The 15271-nt window shown below is 53.4% G+C and overlaps 6 protein-coding genes across 6 annotated transcripts; 5 read left to right on the top strand and 1 right to left on the bottom strand.

Annotated features, from left to right (window-relative positions):
- Positions 1-63: 63 nt before the first annotated feature.
- Positions 64-2161, top strand: J7T55_003636 (transcription initiation factor TFIID subunit 12; the record flags this gene model as incomplete). Its single annotated transcript, XM_053142968.1, has 2 exons — positions 64-1800; positions 1904-2161. 2 exons carry the CDS (start codon positions 64-66, stop codon positions 2159-2161), a joined length of 1995 nt encoding a protein of 664 aa, XP_052993885.1.
- A 1442-nt stretch (positions 2162-3603) lies between these two features.
- Positions 3604-5504, top strand: J7T55_003635 (26s proteasome non-atpase regulatory subunit 3; the record flags this gene model as incomplete). The annotated part of the gene is made up of 3 exons (XM_053142966.1): positions 3604-3886; positions 3968-5295; positions 5361-5504. 3 exons carry the CDS (start codon positions 3604-3606, stop codon positions 5502-5504), a joined length of 1755 nt encoding a protein of 584 aa, XP_052993884.1.
- A 744-nt stretch (positions 5505-6248) lies between these two features.
- J7T55_003634 (uncharacterized protein) lies at positions 6249-8371 on the bottom strand (the record flags this gene model as incomplete). The annotated part of the gene is made up of 3 exons (XM_053142965.1): positions 6249-7157; positions 7210-7645; positions 7713-8371. 3 exons carry the CDS (start codon positions 8369-8371, stop codon positions 6249-6251), a joined length of 2004 nt encoding a protein of 667 aa, XP_052993883.1.
- A 1341-nt stretch (positions 8372-9712) lies between these two features.
- J7T55_003633 (uncharacterized protein) lies at positions 9713-12236 on the top strand (the record flags this gene model as incomplete). Its single annotated transcript, XM_053142964.1, has 8 exons — positions 9713-9904; positions 9971-10237; positions 10316-10556; positions 10656-10838; positions 10940-10956; positions 11021-11073; positions 11361-11751; positions 11829-12236. The coding sequence occupies 8 exons, from the start codon at positions 9713-9715 to the stop codon at positions 12234-12236; spliced, it is 1752 nt and encodes a 583-aa protein (XP_052993882.1).
- An 885-nt stretch (positions 12237-13121) lies between these two features.
- On the top strand, positions 13122-14050 carry J7T55_003632 (short-chain dehydrogenase/reductase SDR; the record flags this gene model as incomplete). Its single annotated transcript, XM_053142963.1, has 2 exons — positions 13122-13847; positions 13934-14050. The coding sequence occupies 2 exons, from the start codon at positions 13122-13124 to the stop codon at positions 14048-14050; spliced, it is 843 nt and encodes a 280-aa protein (XP_052993881.1).
- Positions 14051-14526: 476 nt separating this feature from the next.
- On the top strand, positions 14527-15027 carry J7T55_003631 (uncharacterized protein; the record flags this gene model as incomplete). The annotated part of the gene is made up of 1 exon (XM_053142962.1): positions 14527-15027. The coding sequence occupies one exon, from the start codon at positions 14527-14529 to the stop codon at positions 15025-15027; it is 501 nt and encodes a 166-aa protein (XP_052993880.1).
- Between the last annotated feature and the right edge of the window lie 244 nt (positions 15028-15271).

The following is a 15271-nucleotide window of genomic DNA, read 5'->3' as shown; positions in this document are numbered from 1 at the left end:
TTCCTCTAAATCTATCGAAGAAGCCAAATTACCAAGAGTCGGAAGCATCTAAGGCTTTGCAAGATGAATCCGAATGGCCAGCCGGGCCAGGCGGCCCAAGGAGGACCAGCCGGCAACACCAACCCCGGCTCTCAACCAAATGCCGGCATTCGAATGTTCCGACCAGAGCAGATGCGGAACATACCCCAACTTAGTCCGGAAGAGAAGGTCAAATACGAGAACGGTCTCCGACAGCTCTGGGGGGCACTACAGAATGCTGCCCCTGGCTCGCCACAGCAGAGGGAGGCTCAGAAGAAGATAGCAGACTTCAGTCACCAGCTCGTGAACAAGATGAGACAGCGCATGCCGGCGAACCAAGGACAGCAGGGCCAGAACTCGCAGGCCGGAAACAGTCAGAACCCAGGCGCTGCCGATGGGTCGGCATCTGGGGCAGCCGGTAGCCAACCTAGTCAGGCCACGGCGACAACTGGACCAACGAGCACGCCGGCGCAGCCCCAGGGTCAGGCTCCGCGCCCGGCATCATCGATCCAGCAGCACCTGGAACAGATGACATGGATTCCACCACAGGAGGTGGTCGATCAAGGACCCGAGGCAGCTGCCAAGTGGTCAGCCTCTAATAAAGAGAAGTATCAGAGGGCGATGTTGCAGATGCAGTCGACTACCGAGAGGCTTAAGAACAACGAGAATCTGGCCAAGACTCTGTCACAGAAGGGGGCAGCCATGACACCGGAGGAACAAAAGAGCTTCCAGAGCATTCAGGCGCAGAAGCCTCAGGTCATCAAGGCATACCAAGATGCGAAGCGGTTTGTGGAAGAGTTCCGCAAAGCTCAGACAGAGCGCAAGGCGGGTGCTCAAACCGCGAATGCGCAGGCGAGACCACAGTCAAATGGGGGCGTAGTGAATGCCAATGCGAATCCGCCACCACGGCCAGGGCCATCCCCACAGCAGCCCGCGGTGCCAAACAGTGTCGATGCGGCGAAGAATCAGCAGGCCAATGCTGCTGGTGGAGTGACAGGTGCGAACGGCCAGACTGGGCAGCAGCAACCTCAACCACCAACGCAGCCGCCCAAAGTCACTGCCTCTGCAGCTCCCCAGGCTTCACCTGTACCCACAACACAGCCTGCCCCAGGCCCAAGCTCACAACCCATCAAAGTCGAGCCTGGAACTCAGCAACACCCACACCCACCACCAGTCAACACTGCCATTGCATCTGCATCAGCAGCGGGTGTACAGACAGCTGGCACGCCAACTCAAGTCCGCACACCACAAACTGCGACTCCAGTCACTGGTGCACCGCGATCGCTCTCGCATCAAGCAGCCCTCAGCCTCGCAAACCAGCGCGGCTCGCAAGCAGGTTCTCTCCCAGGCCCAGCACCCCAGCAGACCACACCGCAAGGTCCTGGTGGCACCCCTCTGAGCGCGCCAGGTGTTATGGGCACTGTGGTACCGCAACCGGGACACCCCCACGCGCACCCCCAGACACAACAACCGCAGCCTCTCACGCAAAACTCAAAACTCCCCATTCCCAAACAACTGCCCGAGAAGGCAGCTGCGCCCCCTCAGCCCGTGTCGCTCAGCGCTGGTGGTGTCACTCCAGGTCGACCAACCTACACAGGTGGCGGCGGCATAGCTGGCGGTGTTATGGGCAACCCAGTCCTTCCCAAGTTGCCCGTGGTCCAGATGGAGGGTGAAGGCGAGCGCGTCCTCAACCGCAAGAAGCTTGACGACCTCGTCCGTCAAGTCTGCGGTGGACAGGCCGAGGGTCAGGAGGGCAATGTCCTGACGCCTGATGTCGAGGAGGTACGAAGAAAGCCCTTCTGTCTCGAACCATTCCGTCCCAACTCCCCTGCTTCACAGACTATCTCTCACACACGCGTTTTCTGACACTAATTTCTTGTCGCAGTCCATCCTCCACCTTGCGGACACCTTTGTGGACCGCCTTTTGCACTCGGCCTGCAACAATGCCAAGCAGCGCGGCTCCAAGGTGCTCGAGATCCGCGACATTCAGCTTGTTCTTGAGCGGACCTACAACATCCGCATCCCTGGCTACTCTTCGGATGAGCTTCGCACGGTCCGCAAGGTCCAGCCCGCTCAGGGTTGGATCACGAAGATGAGCGCCATCCAGGCTGCGAAGGTCATGCCTGGAAAGGGCGACCTCTAGTTGGACAGCCTCTGGTGGGCCACATGCATGTGGCAGGCAGGCCATCGACTCTCTGGAGTGTCTCTTTTTTTCGTTGTAATTTTACCCGAGAATTGATGCGGCGTTTTGGAAGGGAAATTGGAGGGCACGACATGGTTTAGAGACATTGATCTCTCAGAGGCGTCTAGGTTTATTGTGGTTCATTTGCACATGAGTGCGGATAGGTGGAATGGGCTGAGCCTTGGAAGGAGTTGACACGATGTGAGATGTCCACCAAGGAGTCTGGCCCCTATCTATCACTAGTCCGCCATAGCAGTCATGCAAGGAATCACGACATGATTCAGAGCAACATCCTCCGTCTGCCCTTTTTGGAACCCGTGAATTCCTTTTTGGAACCCGTGAATTGATGCAGTATTATTCCGAGATTTTCATTTATTAAAAGTGTTCTGAGCATGGTGATTGTCGATATCGGTCATGTCGCAGGAGCAACATCTACATATTCTGCAAGCAGCGATAGTGGAGCCTCCAAGTGGTTCCATCACAGTGAGGTAAAGCGGGAGCTTGGACCGCCGAGTGCTCTCTACATGTGAGACGTATGAGGGGTGGAAGTTTAACCGGCTGTGTTCTCTTGAGATACTTTCGTAGAGTCGGGGGGAATGAAGTAGATTTGGTAGAGTCTTTCTGAGAAGGTATAAATTCTGAACGGGTTAAGCACCTGCAGGCACAGTTGGCAACCATATACTGCACACATAGCTGCTGCAGACTGCGAATGAGACGTCAGTTGGGGAGAGCTGTGAGTTGCTGACAATGCCTGACAGGCAGCATGTCGAGACGTCACCACGGACCCACAATTGCCCAGGCGAGGTCCAGGTGTCGTCCGGGGGCCGGGGCCACCTGCACCTGCGCCTGGGCAGGCTGCGCGGTTGAGGCTGCATCGGGGGTCAGATAGCAAGGGTACTTCTGTGATGATACCACCCTCCCTTGGGACCCAAGTACCACTCGCTAGTGCGCTCGGCTGTCTGCTGGCAATCTTTGATGAGCTCTGGACGACGTCTCTGTGGCAGCCATCCACCCTCAACCCGACGACGTCCCTCTCGCTCATCTATCTATCTACTTTCCCCATCACATCCCAATCCATCCATCCATCCACCCACCCACAAGCAAAGCGATCGAGTCCAAGAAGCCATCGTCGGAACCAACAAGCCATTCCACTCCGGCCACCAGTCCAGCTTCTGCAGACTCGATCCAGCCTGCCTGTTGACTCCAGCTGACCTGAGCGGCACGAGCCAACCCTCGGTCTATTTTCGTTTGCTTCGGCTTCCCAAGAGCGCGTTTCTGCGAGCCGCCAGCCGCCTCCAGCCCGTCCCACCTCCCATCAACACGCTGCAGTTACCAGCAGCTTCTACGCGTTGTTGACACAGCTTCGTCTCAACACCTCCCAGCCCACATACACATCCTCCGACATGCCCGGCAAGACGCCAAACGGAAACGGGAAGGAGCCAGTCGAGAACGGAGGCTACCCCGGCAGCAAAGATATCGACATGAAGGACGAGTCTTCATCATCGCTCAAGGGCAAGGGGAAGAAGGGTGCCAAGGACGGCGACGAGGAGATGACCGTTGTGGTGCCCATCTCCAAGAAGCAGTCATCCGCGCCACCTCCCAACGATGCCGATGGTGACGTGAACATGGACGACGCCGACAAGGACGCAGAGGAAAAGGTCGACCCAGTCGCCCAAGCCGTGTCAGGTAATGCCTCCCTTGGCGCTCACCCGTGCCTTAACTGCTGCTGTGCTGGAGCCTGAAGCTAACAATCCACCGCCGGTGCAGATATCAAGAGCAATTTCGCACTCCTCGACCGAGCCGTGGCCCTGTTCGATGCCAGATTCTCCCTGCGAGCCCTGCGATCCGTCTCCTCCATCCGCAAACGACTCACCCCAGACATCCTCGCTCAGGTCATTGTCGAGACCTTCCCCGCTACAGTCACATCTGGAAATGTGGCAAAACAACTTCTGATTGCTCTTGGCAAGGAGCACCTGCCCCTGGGACAGCAGGCAGTGTCAGACTCTGCCATGGAAGTCGATTCCAAGACCCCCGCCAAGAATGGCAGCAAGAAGGAGACCAAGGAGGTTATCCCTGAAATAGACATCTTCCTCGGCATCCTTATCCAGGTTCACCTGTTCGACTCGAAGCAGTTTCAGCATGGAGCCGAGTTCTCGTCTTACCTGTCTGACCGCATCCGCAATCTCAACCGCCGCACATTAGACTCGCTCTCCGCAAAGGTTTACTTCTACTACTCCTTGTTCTGCGAGAATATTGCGCCTCTGCCCCCTTCGCCTCAGTCTCCGATCGTCGCCCTCCGGCCCACTCTGCTCGCGGCTCTGCGAACAGCGGTTCTGCGAAAGGACATCGACATCCAGGCTTCGGTTATTGTCCTGCTTCTTCGCAACTACCTCCTCATGTCCCACATAAGTCAGGCTGACCTGCTCGTCTCGCACACACAATTCCCCGAAAACGCTGCAAACAACCAAGTCGCACGGTTCCTATACTACCTCGGCCGCATCCGCGCCATCCAACTGCGTTACACTGAGGCACACGAGCACCTGACTGCTGCGACCCGCAAGGCGCCATCTAGCCTCTGTGCCCTCGGCTTCTCCCAGACCGCGACCAAGCTTCTGATGGTTGTTGAGCTGCTGATGGGTGACATCCCCGACCGCGCAACATTCCGGGTGGCGTCGATGGAGCAGGCTCTGCACCCCTACTTCCTCCTCGTGCAAGCAGTGCGTGTCGGCAACCTGGAGGACTTTGAGACGACCATCGCAGACCATGCCGACACCTTCCGCAGGGACGGCACCTATACCCTCATCCTGCGCCTGCGACAGAATGTCATCAAGACGGGTATCCGCATGATGTCCCTGTCGTATTCGCGCATCTCTCTGCGCGACATTTGTATCCGCCTTCATCTCGGTAGCGAAGAGTCGGCGGAGTATATCGTCGCAAAGGCGATCCGAGACGGGGTGATCGAGGCAACACTGGACCGCGAGCATGGTTTCATGAAGAGCAAGGAGACGGGTGATATTTACGCGACAAGAGAGCCAACAGAGGCGTTCCACGACCGTATTAGAGCCTGTCTGGCGCTGCACGATGAGAGCGTCAAGGTGAGAGCATTCATCCCTACGCCAAGGATCATGTGTGTCACATTGCTAACAAATCCGTGAACCAGGCCATGCGCTTCCCAATGAACCAACACCGCCTTGAGCTTAAGAATGCACAGGAAGCACGGGAGCGCGAGCGCGAGATGGCCAACGACATACAGGAGGGTGACCTGGACGATGATGACCTCGGCGGCGACTTCGACGGCATTTAAATGGTGGTCGCACAGCAGGAGGAAGTGGACATTGAGACGATTCAGACATTTTTTGACGTGTAATAAAATCCATACATTGTGTTATTGGTTTTTAACCCTTCTTGGAACTCGCAACGCTGCTGCTGGCCCCGCCCCCTGCCCCCAACCCACGGTCTTCCGTCTTGTTTATTTTCACCCTCTTGACTGCTCTTGTTTCGGCATGTAACTCACCGGAAGGCCCCTCTCACGCGCAAGCACACTTTTACACACACACGCACACACCCTGTATCTTGAGCAACACGATTATGAATTTGAGGGTCAACTGGTTGGTGGTGGGGAAGTAAATGGATAGACTAGCAGAACAGGCACGGCCGTCCGCGCTAGCAATGGAGTTGGAGTGATTGTGAACCCACTCACCGGTCCTGGCTGGCTGGTTGATGCTTCTCATCGCTCATGGTGATTGGTTCCGCTTGTTCTGATACTACCTGGTTTTGTGACTTCGCTTGTACTGTGGTCTCACGTTGTGGGCGTCCACGGCAATTTTCCACGTGGCGAGGCTCAATACATCCCACTTATAACTTACAGAAGCTTGCTATTACGCAGACTCATTTTTCACAATTCTCTTTTGACAAAAGGACGTTTTAGTTCATTGAAGACCTGCCTAAGTATAAGAAAACATGTCTTTCATTCCATCGTTACATTCATCATTCCAACTCTAGCCGGCTTGTGGAGGAGAGCTACTACACAATAACAGTGCATTCAACTTCAGTATACACGTTCAGCTCTCAGCAAGCCACCTGCAGCAACACCTTCGTCAAGCCTTACCTTGACATCTCTGGCAATACGCCGCTGCAGTTGGAACTCACCCACATCAGCAAACTTCTCCCTCACATCATCCTCCAGCCCGTGGAACAACACAGCCAACACGCTGCTCTTCCACAATTTGGCACCACATCTCCAGCTGCGGTATATTGCTTGGGCCAAAAACGCCGCCGTCAACAGAACTGACAGAATCAAAGGCGTAATGAAGCCCCAGCGAACATATACGAACGACTCATTCGTAAATGCCGTTCCGTTGATTGCCTCCGCTCCCCAGAGGCTGCGGAAGGCGACTGTCAAGGATACGCCCAGGTCGTTCATGAGCATGTCCAGCCCAGACGGGTATTCGTAGTAGTTCCAGTAGAAGGCCTGTACAATGTCCGTGTCGAAGAAAGTAGCTCCAGACGAGATACCGACTGTGAGGTTGACGGCGATCGGCGCGTTGGCAGCCGAAGTCAGCGTCGTGTTGATGACGGAGTCGGTCCGAGTGGCAGACCCGTTGGCGAAGAGCTGTGCAAACCAGGACTGAATGCCCAGCATGGCCTCGGCGGAAAGAACATACGGCGCGGCTGGGGAGGAAGTGTTGTATGTTGCGTCGGCTGTGATGGTGATGGGGGCCAGGTCTGTGATGAAACTGCTGGACGTCATGACCGTGTTGTTCTCAACCTTGTGCGTGACGTTTTCCACCAGGTTTCCGTTGATGATGTGAGACTGGATTGTCTGCACGCAAGCGGACAGGGTGCATTGACGAGCCCAAGGTTGCACATTCCCCGCCTCTGCTGTGTTGCTCTCCGTGCCCATGAATGTAAGCTTCATGATGTTGGACCAGGGCGCCCCACCGTCTGTCGACGGGAACTATAGTACTCATGTCAGAACAAACCACCATTCACACATTAGAGAGACTTACCTGGGATGTCATGCTGAAGACATCGCTCTTGTTCAGAACGGGTCCAGACATTAGCTTCCACCCACAGTCCTCGTCACCAGAAGCGCAATCGCGTTGGAGGTACGGTGTCATGTCCACACAGGAATTGCAGACCGCGAGGGTATCGAAAGGCTCCCATGTGCAATTTCCAGTCTCACAGCTGACGGGAAGGCTGGTCCAGGGCTTGTTGTTCTCAGCAAATAGGCCATTATAGACGGCGGACTTGATGGGAAGGACTGGGACGAATGGGACGGCAGAGTCAACGCTCGGCAACGCTACTGTGAAGTTCATCGCGCGATAGTTTGTTGCGCCCGAGTCCGACTCCAGAGGCAAAGTGCGATATATAATAACCTGCTGGGCGAAGGGGGACAAGAAGAGGGCCACGATCACGGCAATCGCGCCCAGCGAGCCGAATAGTCTGCGCAGTGTAAGCAAGAGGGACGTGGTAAACAAATGAATTTCGTATTAAGGAACACTTGACTTACCCGCCACGGAGTCTGCGTAGCATGTTGACAGCCCCCCACGCCCCTCGGCTTGCTTCATCAAGAACCTCCATATCTGCCAGCGGTGCATAGCCCTTCTTCATCCTTTCCCATTTGAGCTGACCCAGTCCGCTGGACAATGGTACTGCCATGGATGCGTTCGCTATTGTCGTCAAGACCGCAATCAATGCGTTCAGGGTGATCTCATAAGGCCAGCTTGGTAGTGGTCTTCTATCGTATCGGGCGAGGAGGGCGATAATGCTTGCAACAGCGCCAACTGCGAGCAGCATAGCGATTACTTCCCAAGTCCAGCTCCCTGTCTTCCTTGGAATTTTGACACCCCTGAGGTTTGCCAACGATGACAGCCTGCTTTTCCTGGTTTCGGCCTTAGAATCGTTTGACTTGTGATCAGAATTCCAGGCAGGGTTCTGAGCCCGAAATTCCGTCGATGATACACCATCGAGTCTCACTGTTTGCTCGGTGATGTTATGGGACTTCGGAGCGAAGTAATCCGAAGTGAGATACACAGCGGCCGGATCATAGCTGGTGAAGCCGCTAAAGACGGATTCGTCGCTCTGCTCACTACTGTTACTGTCGCTAGGAAAGCGAGTGTGTCGTGTTTGTCCCTGATAAGGCTGTGGATACTGTTGGCGGTGCTCCATGGTAATTAAAAATTAAATTCCAGCGACGGTGATGTCTGCACAAATTTCGAAAGACTCAAGTGAGGAACCCGGGACCGTTGCCAAGCATGATGAAAAACAGTTGAGAACCCTCGGTCTTTTGACTTCCACAGTCCAGGCTCCATACCCCCACTGAATTGCAGCCAAGATGGCAACCAACACAGTTTGGCTGCATCACTGCTTTCAGCTCGTGGGTATCAGTAAAAGCCAGCTGCAGATAGTGGGCTCGAAATGGATTCGCTGGTGTACCAGTCTATGCTGCCATTCGTTGCTTCTGCACCACCTCGATCCCACGGCTAAATGGTGCAGTCAAGGACGTGATATGCTGTGGCGCAATTGGCGGCTTGAGTAGATAGGCAGGCGTTGGTTGTCTTAAAAGTAAGACCCTGTTTGGAAGAGGCTTACGCTTGGCAGAGCTGCTGTCGCCCCCCACCAAGTTGCGGAGCCTCAAAGAACGTGGACGAAAGAGATGTTGTTGGGATGCAACTAGGTGCCGAAATAGGGAGGTCGATAGATCTGCTTCCAAAATTAGATCCTGACGGGCCGAGTGCAATGTAGGGACGGCAGAGGACGAGTCTAGATGTTTGCTAGACCACATGCACAATGTGCATGCTCGTGGCATCCGAATACAAGTTTTCAGCCTCAGCTGCAACCCAATTCGGGCTGCAGGTGTCAAGTATCACCTACTCATTGGCCATACCAAGTCCCGCACGAAGAAACGAAGACCAATTTACCCTAAGGCTGCAACATAGACACATGTGTTCTGGTTGCAGGAAGAAATTGAGCCCTGTTTGCTGAAAAGAAGAAAAGAAAAAAGGTATTCAATTAAACGCGGTCCTATGTTCTACCGCCTCTAATACTCCTGTGGACAGGAATGTCTACCTATAATTTCATTTCAGGACCTACTCTGTCTTCGACGTCATATTGGAAATCAAGGACGGTACTTGAGCCCTGGAAGAGCCTCATCACATAGTACTCAAAAACACACATCCGACACGTCTCAGAACGTCTTATTGTATGTGGCATTTACTGTTGGGTCAAACAAAGCAATGAAGCCCGACTATGCACTTTTTCTAATACTTTCTAGATCATTATTGTATATTATGCACATGTAATTATTAGGTTCGCGTGGTTGTCAGATTTGTTGTTGGCCCTTTGTCGACGAACATAGCTGCCGCTTGCGGACAATTGACCACCCACCGGATTTCGTAGAAGCACCCATTTTCTGTTGATGAGTTTTTCTCCGAGTACAGCGGGTTGTCTGTGATTTGCACACTGGCGTTGCAGCTGCACTTTTACAATACTGTTTACACATGAGCGAACATGGCTGCTCAACCCGACGCCGAAGCGCAACTGCGCTTGTTGACATTTCGCAACTTGCAGACAGATCTTGCGACCTATTTCAACGATTACAGACAGGGAATCATGCGTGCATACCCCGATGTGGTGTTACGAAGGGTTGCCGCAGACCAGAACGCCGACGCGGACGATCTTCTTCGGGCTCGAAATCGTCCCGTGCGCAGAGGATGGCCATGGGACAGGATTCCCAGCCGCTCGAATTTAGAGCTAACTGCCCTCCAGGCCCAAAATTGGAAACGACTGTGGCGCAAGAGATTTCAAGGACATGATCTAGATGGTGACATACCCGTGCAAATCGCAGCCTCACGCGTTAGCAGGTTACTCCGTAGCAAAGGGATGGACATTAGACTTATAAAAGTCCTTGGAACTGGCGGCCAAGGCATGGTGAGCCTTTGGGAAATCAACAACAGGCGCATATGGAAGAGGGTTGTAATCAAGTCAACCGTGGCAGAGGGGGGCGTCCTGCAGCGAGAAAAGATGATGACATTGGTCGGTCGTAAAGAATCGCTCTTTCAGTTAAATCTTGTAACGAATCGCTGACATTTACTGACTGATATTATGGACCAGAACGTGAAGCGAGCGAGACATACTGTACAGCTGCTGCGTTTCAACGGAGATATAATGCAGCCTAAAAATGACGGCTCTGACGAAACGCAAGATATTCAACGATGGCAGCAGGCGGATAATAGTTTGGAGATCCTATGCCTTGAGTATATGAAAAACGGAGATGTGCTTCACTTCCTGATGCGAGTTGGCTCTCTAGGGATGTATGTGCCTAATAAGGTCCTGTGGAGGATTTTCACTTGTCGTAAGTGTGCTTTACTAGATCGAGACGGTTTAATTTCCCTCCCTTTTTCTTCCTGTCGCCATTATGGCCAAGGCTCTATTAATCACACAACATTCATAGTCGTCAAAGCCTGTGTCGCCATGGCGTACCCACCGAGACATTCAAAGAACTTGGCTTACGAGGATTGCTGGTCTGACCCACCGGGGTTAGACGATATTGAAGAGTCATTGCCCAATGGCCCTGATGATGCTATCAAGTATCTCGCCTATGATCTGGTTCACTTCGATCTGGACGGACAGAACGGTAAATCCACTTGCCCCGCGGCAATTTTACACCAAAAGACTGATTGAACTTTGGTACTACTTAAGTGATGATCGGGGACTTTGACAATGATCAACATTCAGAAGTACCGGTCTTCAAGGTAAGCTATTCGAAGCATGAACAGAGCCTTTCAAAAAGACGAATCGCTAAGGACCGTCTCTAAGGTCGGCGACTTCGGCTTGGCCCGTCCAGCTTCGGACCCGGCGAACCACGCACAGTAAGCACTTTGTTTCTTTTTGCCTTTCAAGATACTGTAAGAAGAATTCGCTACTGATAAAATCAACCAGGAGTACGTCTTGGGGGACGCGTCTGCGTGGGAAACCAAATTACTACTTACCAGTGAGTATGCTTTGGTACACTTCAGGCTCAATTTCGCATCGTATTGTGCTAAGGCCCTGATGTTCTCCTTCAGGAGCAATTTACTAAAGAGTGGGATTATATCAACTCATGGCCTGGTATTACCAACCCACGGCCTAGAATAGCGAGCAATTACGGTTCGCATAGCAACATCTGGCACATTGGTATTTTGATGCACATGATCGCTACGCAATCTCTCTGGACAATGCCTCCTGCCGCAATTGGTCCCGTGAATGACCATGTCGCAATGGCTGAAATGTTCCCGTCACCCTTGGAGTTCAAGGATTTTGATAGGAATCCGGTGCGGCCATTTTATACTTATGGCCTCTGGCTCTCAAATAAAAACTCACTTAACTCGGAGCTCGACGTTTATCTCATGATGGTCTTGGTTCGCTGCCTTGCGGCCGACCCAGAAGACCGGCCATCGCTGAGAGAGCTCCTGCGATGGTGCAGCTGGAGGGAAAATGATGCACATTGGGATGACCAGCAGGAAAGTGTCCGAGACTGGTCGGATGCAAATATAAACCAACCTGCACCTGTAAGAAGTAACCCCAGCATGTCCCTCCACTTCGGGTGGTTGGTTCATCAAGCTGACACTATATACCCTGGCAAAAGCCGCCTCCGTCGGCTGCAGCTGCTCAGCCTGGTCTTGCTAGGATTGGACCAGACGTTATGGAGCGTCTCGCAGATGCAGCAGAAATGTTGCGCATCGGCGGGCTGGCGACCAGGGCGGAGAAAGCGGAGCAGTCCCGGCTGCGCCGCGTAGCACCGGTGGGCAATATAAGACAGCAATTTCAGGATGGAGAAGGTCCTCCGCCGTCACCAGGTGTCCGAAGGGCTCCTGTTGGCTGGTGGGATACGGTGGTTCAGAGTCGTTTCGCACAATTACAAAATCTGCTGAATATTGGAAGGTTACCATCCCCAGCCGATGATCCACCACCGCGAGATTTGCGTCGTCGGCGACCACTTAATGACTTGAGAGGACGATATCGCGCCGAAGAAGAGGATGATTTGGCGTTGTAGAAGCACAATACGTCTTTCTGATCTTTGTTTGAATTGATTATTTTTCGGCAGAAACAATGGTCAAGCCTGGGACATATTGACTTGTGATATTGACAGTCGTGATTATGGTCCCAAAACACCTCCAATGATTAAATTCTTGTACCAACTTGTGTCTAGCGAAACGTTCGAGCGGGCTCCATGTATACTTTCTAAGCCCAATGAAACGGGTGGGAAAGAGGTGGCTGAGGCACCCGGCTCGGGGGTAATAGTGCCTCGATTTCTTTTTGCAATAAATGATTGAGTCTCTTTAATACGTGACTGACAGAATGTCTAGTTCTTAGGGCACCAGGCTGATACTCGTTCTGCTGTTTCGAGAGCAAGCCTAACTTCACCCGAGATTAGAGAGTTTAACAAGACTTGATTAAGTCTTGTTATCGATATATATTTTGCACACACTCGATGGACTTGTCCACTCACAATCACTGCATTGATAGTGGAGCCCATCTTGCATTTGTAAAGTACAATTGAAAGAGATTATCTGAAGGTGGACTGACTGTCGCCGGCTTCACATTCTTCGTCCACACCCCATGTGTCACATCACTGATGCGATGAGATGGTCATTGTTCAATCATCCGGGAAAGGATAACTCGCCAAGAATGCGTCTTCATGCTCCCTATTTACTCCGCAGTGGGCCGATGTGACTATTGCAGGGTCCTCTTGGACGGCTGGGTATGCAATGTTGATGGAGTTCTATCGGACTTAGGTCCTTGGTATACTAAACTCCGACACCTTCTAAGGTATATCAGCGACGTCACAGAATCTCCAACATCAGCTTCACCTCAAGAAAGTTTGTTTAATTACGGACCATCGAACCGAGAAGCGCGTGGACAATACAGAAATCTCACCATGGCATCGATTTTCAAAGCAGGACATACGGCCGTCATCACGGGAGGCGCATCCGGAATTGGCCTCTCTCTTGCCAAAAAATGCTTCAACTATGGCATGAAAGTGCTGGTCGCTGACTGGGACGAGGAGACTCTGGGCGCGGCCCCAAAGAATGTCGGCGGGGACATCGGCACAATCAAAGTCGACGTCAGCAAGACAGATGACTGGGCCAAACTGAAGAGCAAGGTCGACAAGGACTTCAACGGCCAAGTCAACCTGCTGGCCCTCAACGCAGCCATCGGGCCCAAATCGTCCTGGGACTCACCCGATGCATTCCGCCAGGTCATCGACGTCAACCTGTTCGGCGTGATCAACGGCATCAGCACCTTCTTGCCCAGCGTCAAGTCCACAGCCTCCTCCGGCTCGCCCAGTGCCGTCGTGATCACGGGCTCCAAGCAGGGAATCACTAACCCTCCCGGGAACCCGGCCTACAATGCCTCCAAGTCCGCGGTGAAGAGCATTGCCGAGCACTTGTCCTTTGACCTGCGGGACGAGAAGAACCTTTCTGTGCACCTTCTGGTTCCGGGTTGGACGTTTACGGGTCTGAGTGGCAACCGGCCAGGAGCGGGCAAGGAAAAGCCAGACGGCGCGTGGTGGCCAGACCAGGTTGTTGACTTCCTGGAGAAGAAGATAAGTGAGGGTCAATTCTGGGTTCTCTGCCCGGATGACCAGGTCACTGAGCAGCTTGTGAGTATCTCCGTTCCAATCTTATTCTGAATCTGTCCTAGCGAGATCGGCCTTCACGATGAAACAGAAGCTGACAAGTGATGCAGGATCGCAAGAGGATGCTCTGGGGAGCATCAGACGCCATTGAGGGCCGGCCGCCACTGACCAGGTGGCGGGATGAGTGGAAAGCGAAGCACCAGGAATGGGTGGATAAGCAGACTTAAGATATGAATCAATGGTGTTGAGTTGCTGTCAAGGATAAGTGTCGCATTAGCTGGGGCTTTGCCTGAAGTTGAACCCAAGGGAGCATTGCTCTCCGGTGGAAGCCGTCGCGTGACAGCTCTCGTTCAACCATTTCAGCGACAAGAACGCATCTTGGTACTTCAAAATCTAGTAGCAAACTCGGAACAAATTGTCAACATCTCATACGACCCTTTAGCGCACTCTGACAGCGAGCCTGGGCGCCTGCCAACCGTGGTCAACCTTGGAGGCCGGCGCCGCCAAGGAGGTCTAGCCGGACGAACCACGGTGGTAAGGCTAATATCACGACTGTCATATAAAGCCTTCCGTATTGCCAGCACCGCGCGTTGCAGGCTTAACCCTTCCTGCGAGCCTACCCGGATGTCACCCAAGCCACGCTTGGTGGACTGCTGATGACGTGCAAGTTGTTTTTGTTTTCCAACATCATGGGGCGCTTCCAATGCACGGCGACCGATCAGGGTTTGGGGCTACGTCCTCGGCACCTTTCCATGCTCCCGGCGCCATGGGCATTGTGCAAATTGGCCTGCGGGATGCGTCCGGCGGTATAAGGCTCACGATCCCGCCATGCATCCGAGTGGATTGGGCTTCATGGGTTCTGTTGCATGTAGACCACCAAAAATTGCGTCCGCAAGCAGGACTCCTTTTCCGGTATGAGTGGCGAGATGTCACGCCGCGGGATGCGAGGCTGGCCGACCGCACGACTGACCCAAATGATGCATGTGATGGGTACAGGAGTTTTACGGGGACCCTGTGGTATGTCATCCGCGAGACGAAGAGTACGCGGTGGGCAGAGAGGAGTGGTGCCGCGCCTGGTACGAGGAGATGGAGGCAGTGGCTGAGGGAGGCCGAAGAGAATGCGAGGGCGGGCAACCGGAGGTGGGCTGCTGTGAGGCGGAGGGATCACATCTTTGCGGACGATGAGTCGGACGCGATAAGATAGCCGTGCTCCTGAATTTGAATTCGATGCAGACCGGGCGGGTTTCAGCATGTTTTTAACGGTCATTGGAAGTTGAATGTGATGGGCTTGAACTCAAGTTTATCAGCCGGCTCCGTTCCTGCCCAACGATGCCGTCTAGACTATAATGCGCGACACGATATACTAGAGCGCCTGGCGTCTACATTGTGCTCACCGCTGTCTTGGCCGTAGTAATGCTAATTCCAATTCCAGAATTAAAGAAGCGGAT

This window comes from Diaporthe amygdali (genome assembly GCF_026229845.1).
Source record: "Diaporthe amygdali strain CAA958 chromosome Unknown NODE_13_length_1014660_cov_65_381101, whole genome shotgun sequence".
Classification (NCBI taxonomy): Eukaryota; Fungi; Ascomycota; class Sordariomycetes; order Diaporthales; family Diaporthaceae; genus Diaporthe; species Diaporthe amygdali.
The sequence above is the reverse complement of the archived record's forward strand: the minus strand, read 5'-3'. Positions and strand labels throughout refer to the sequence as shown.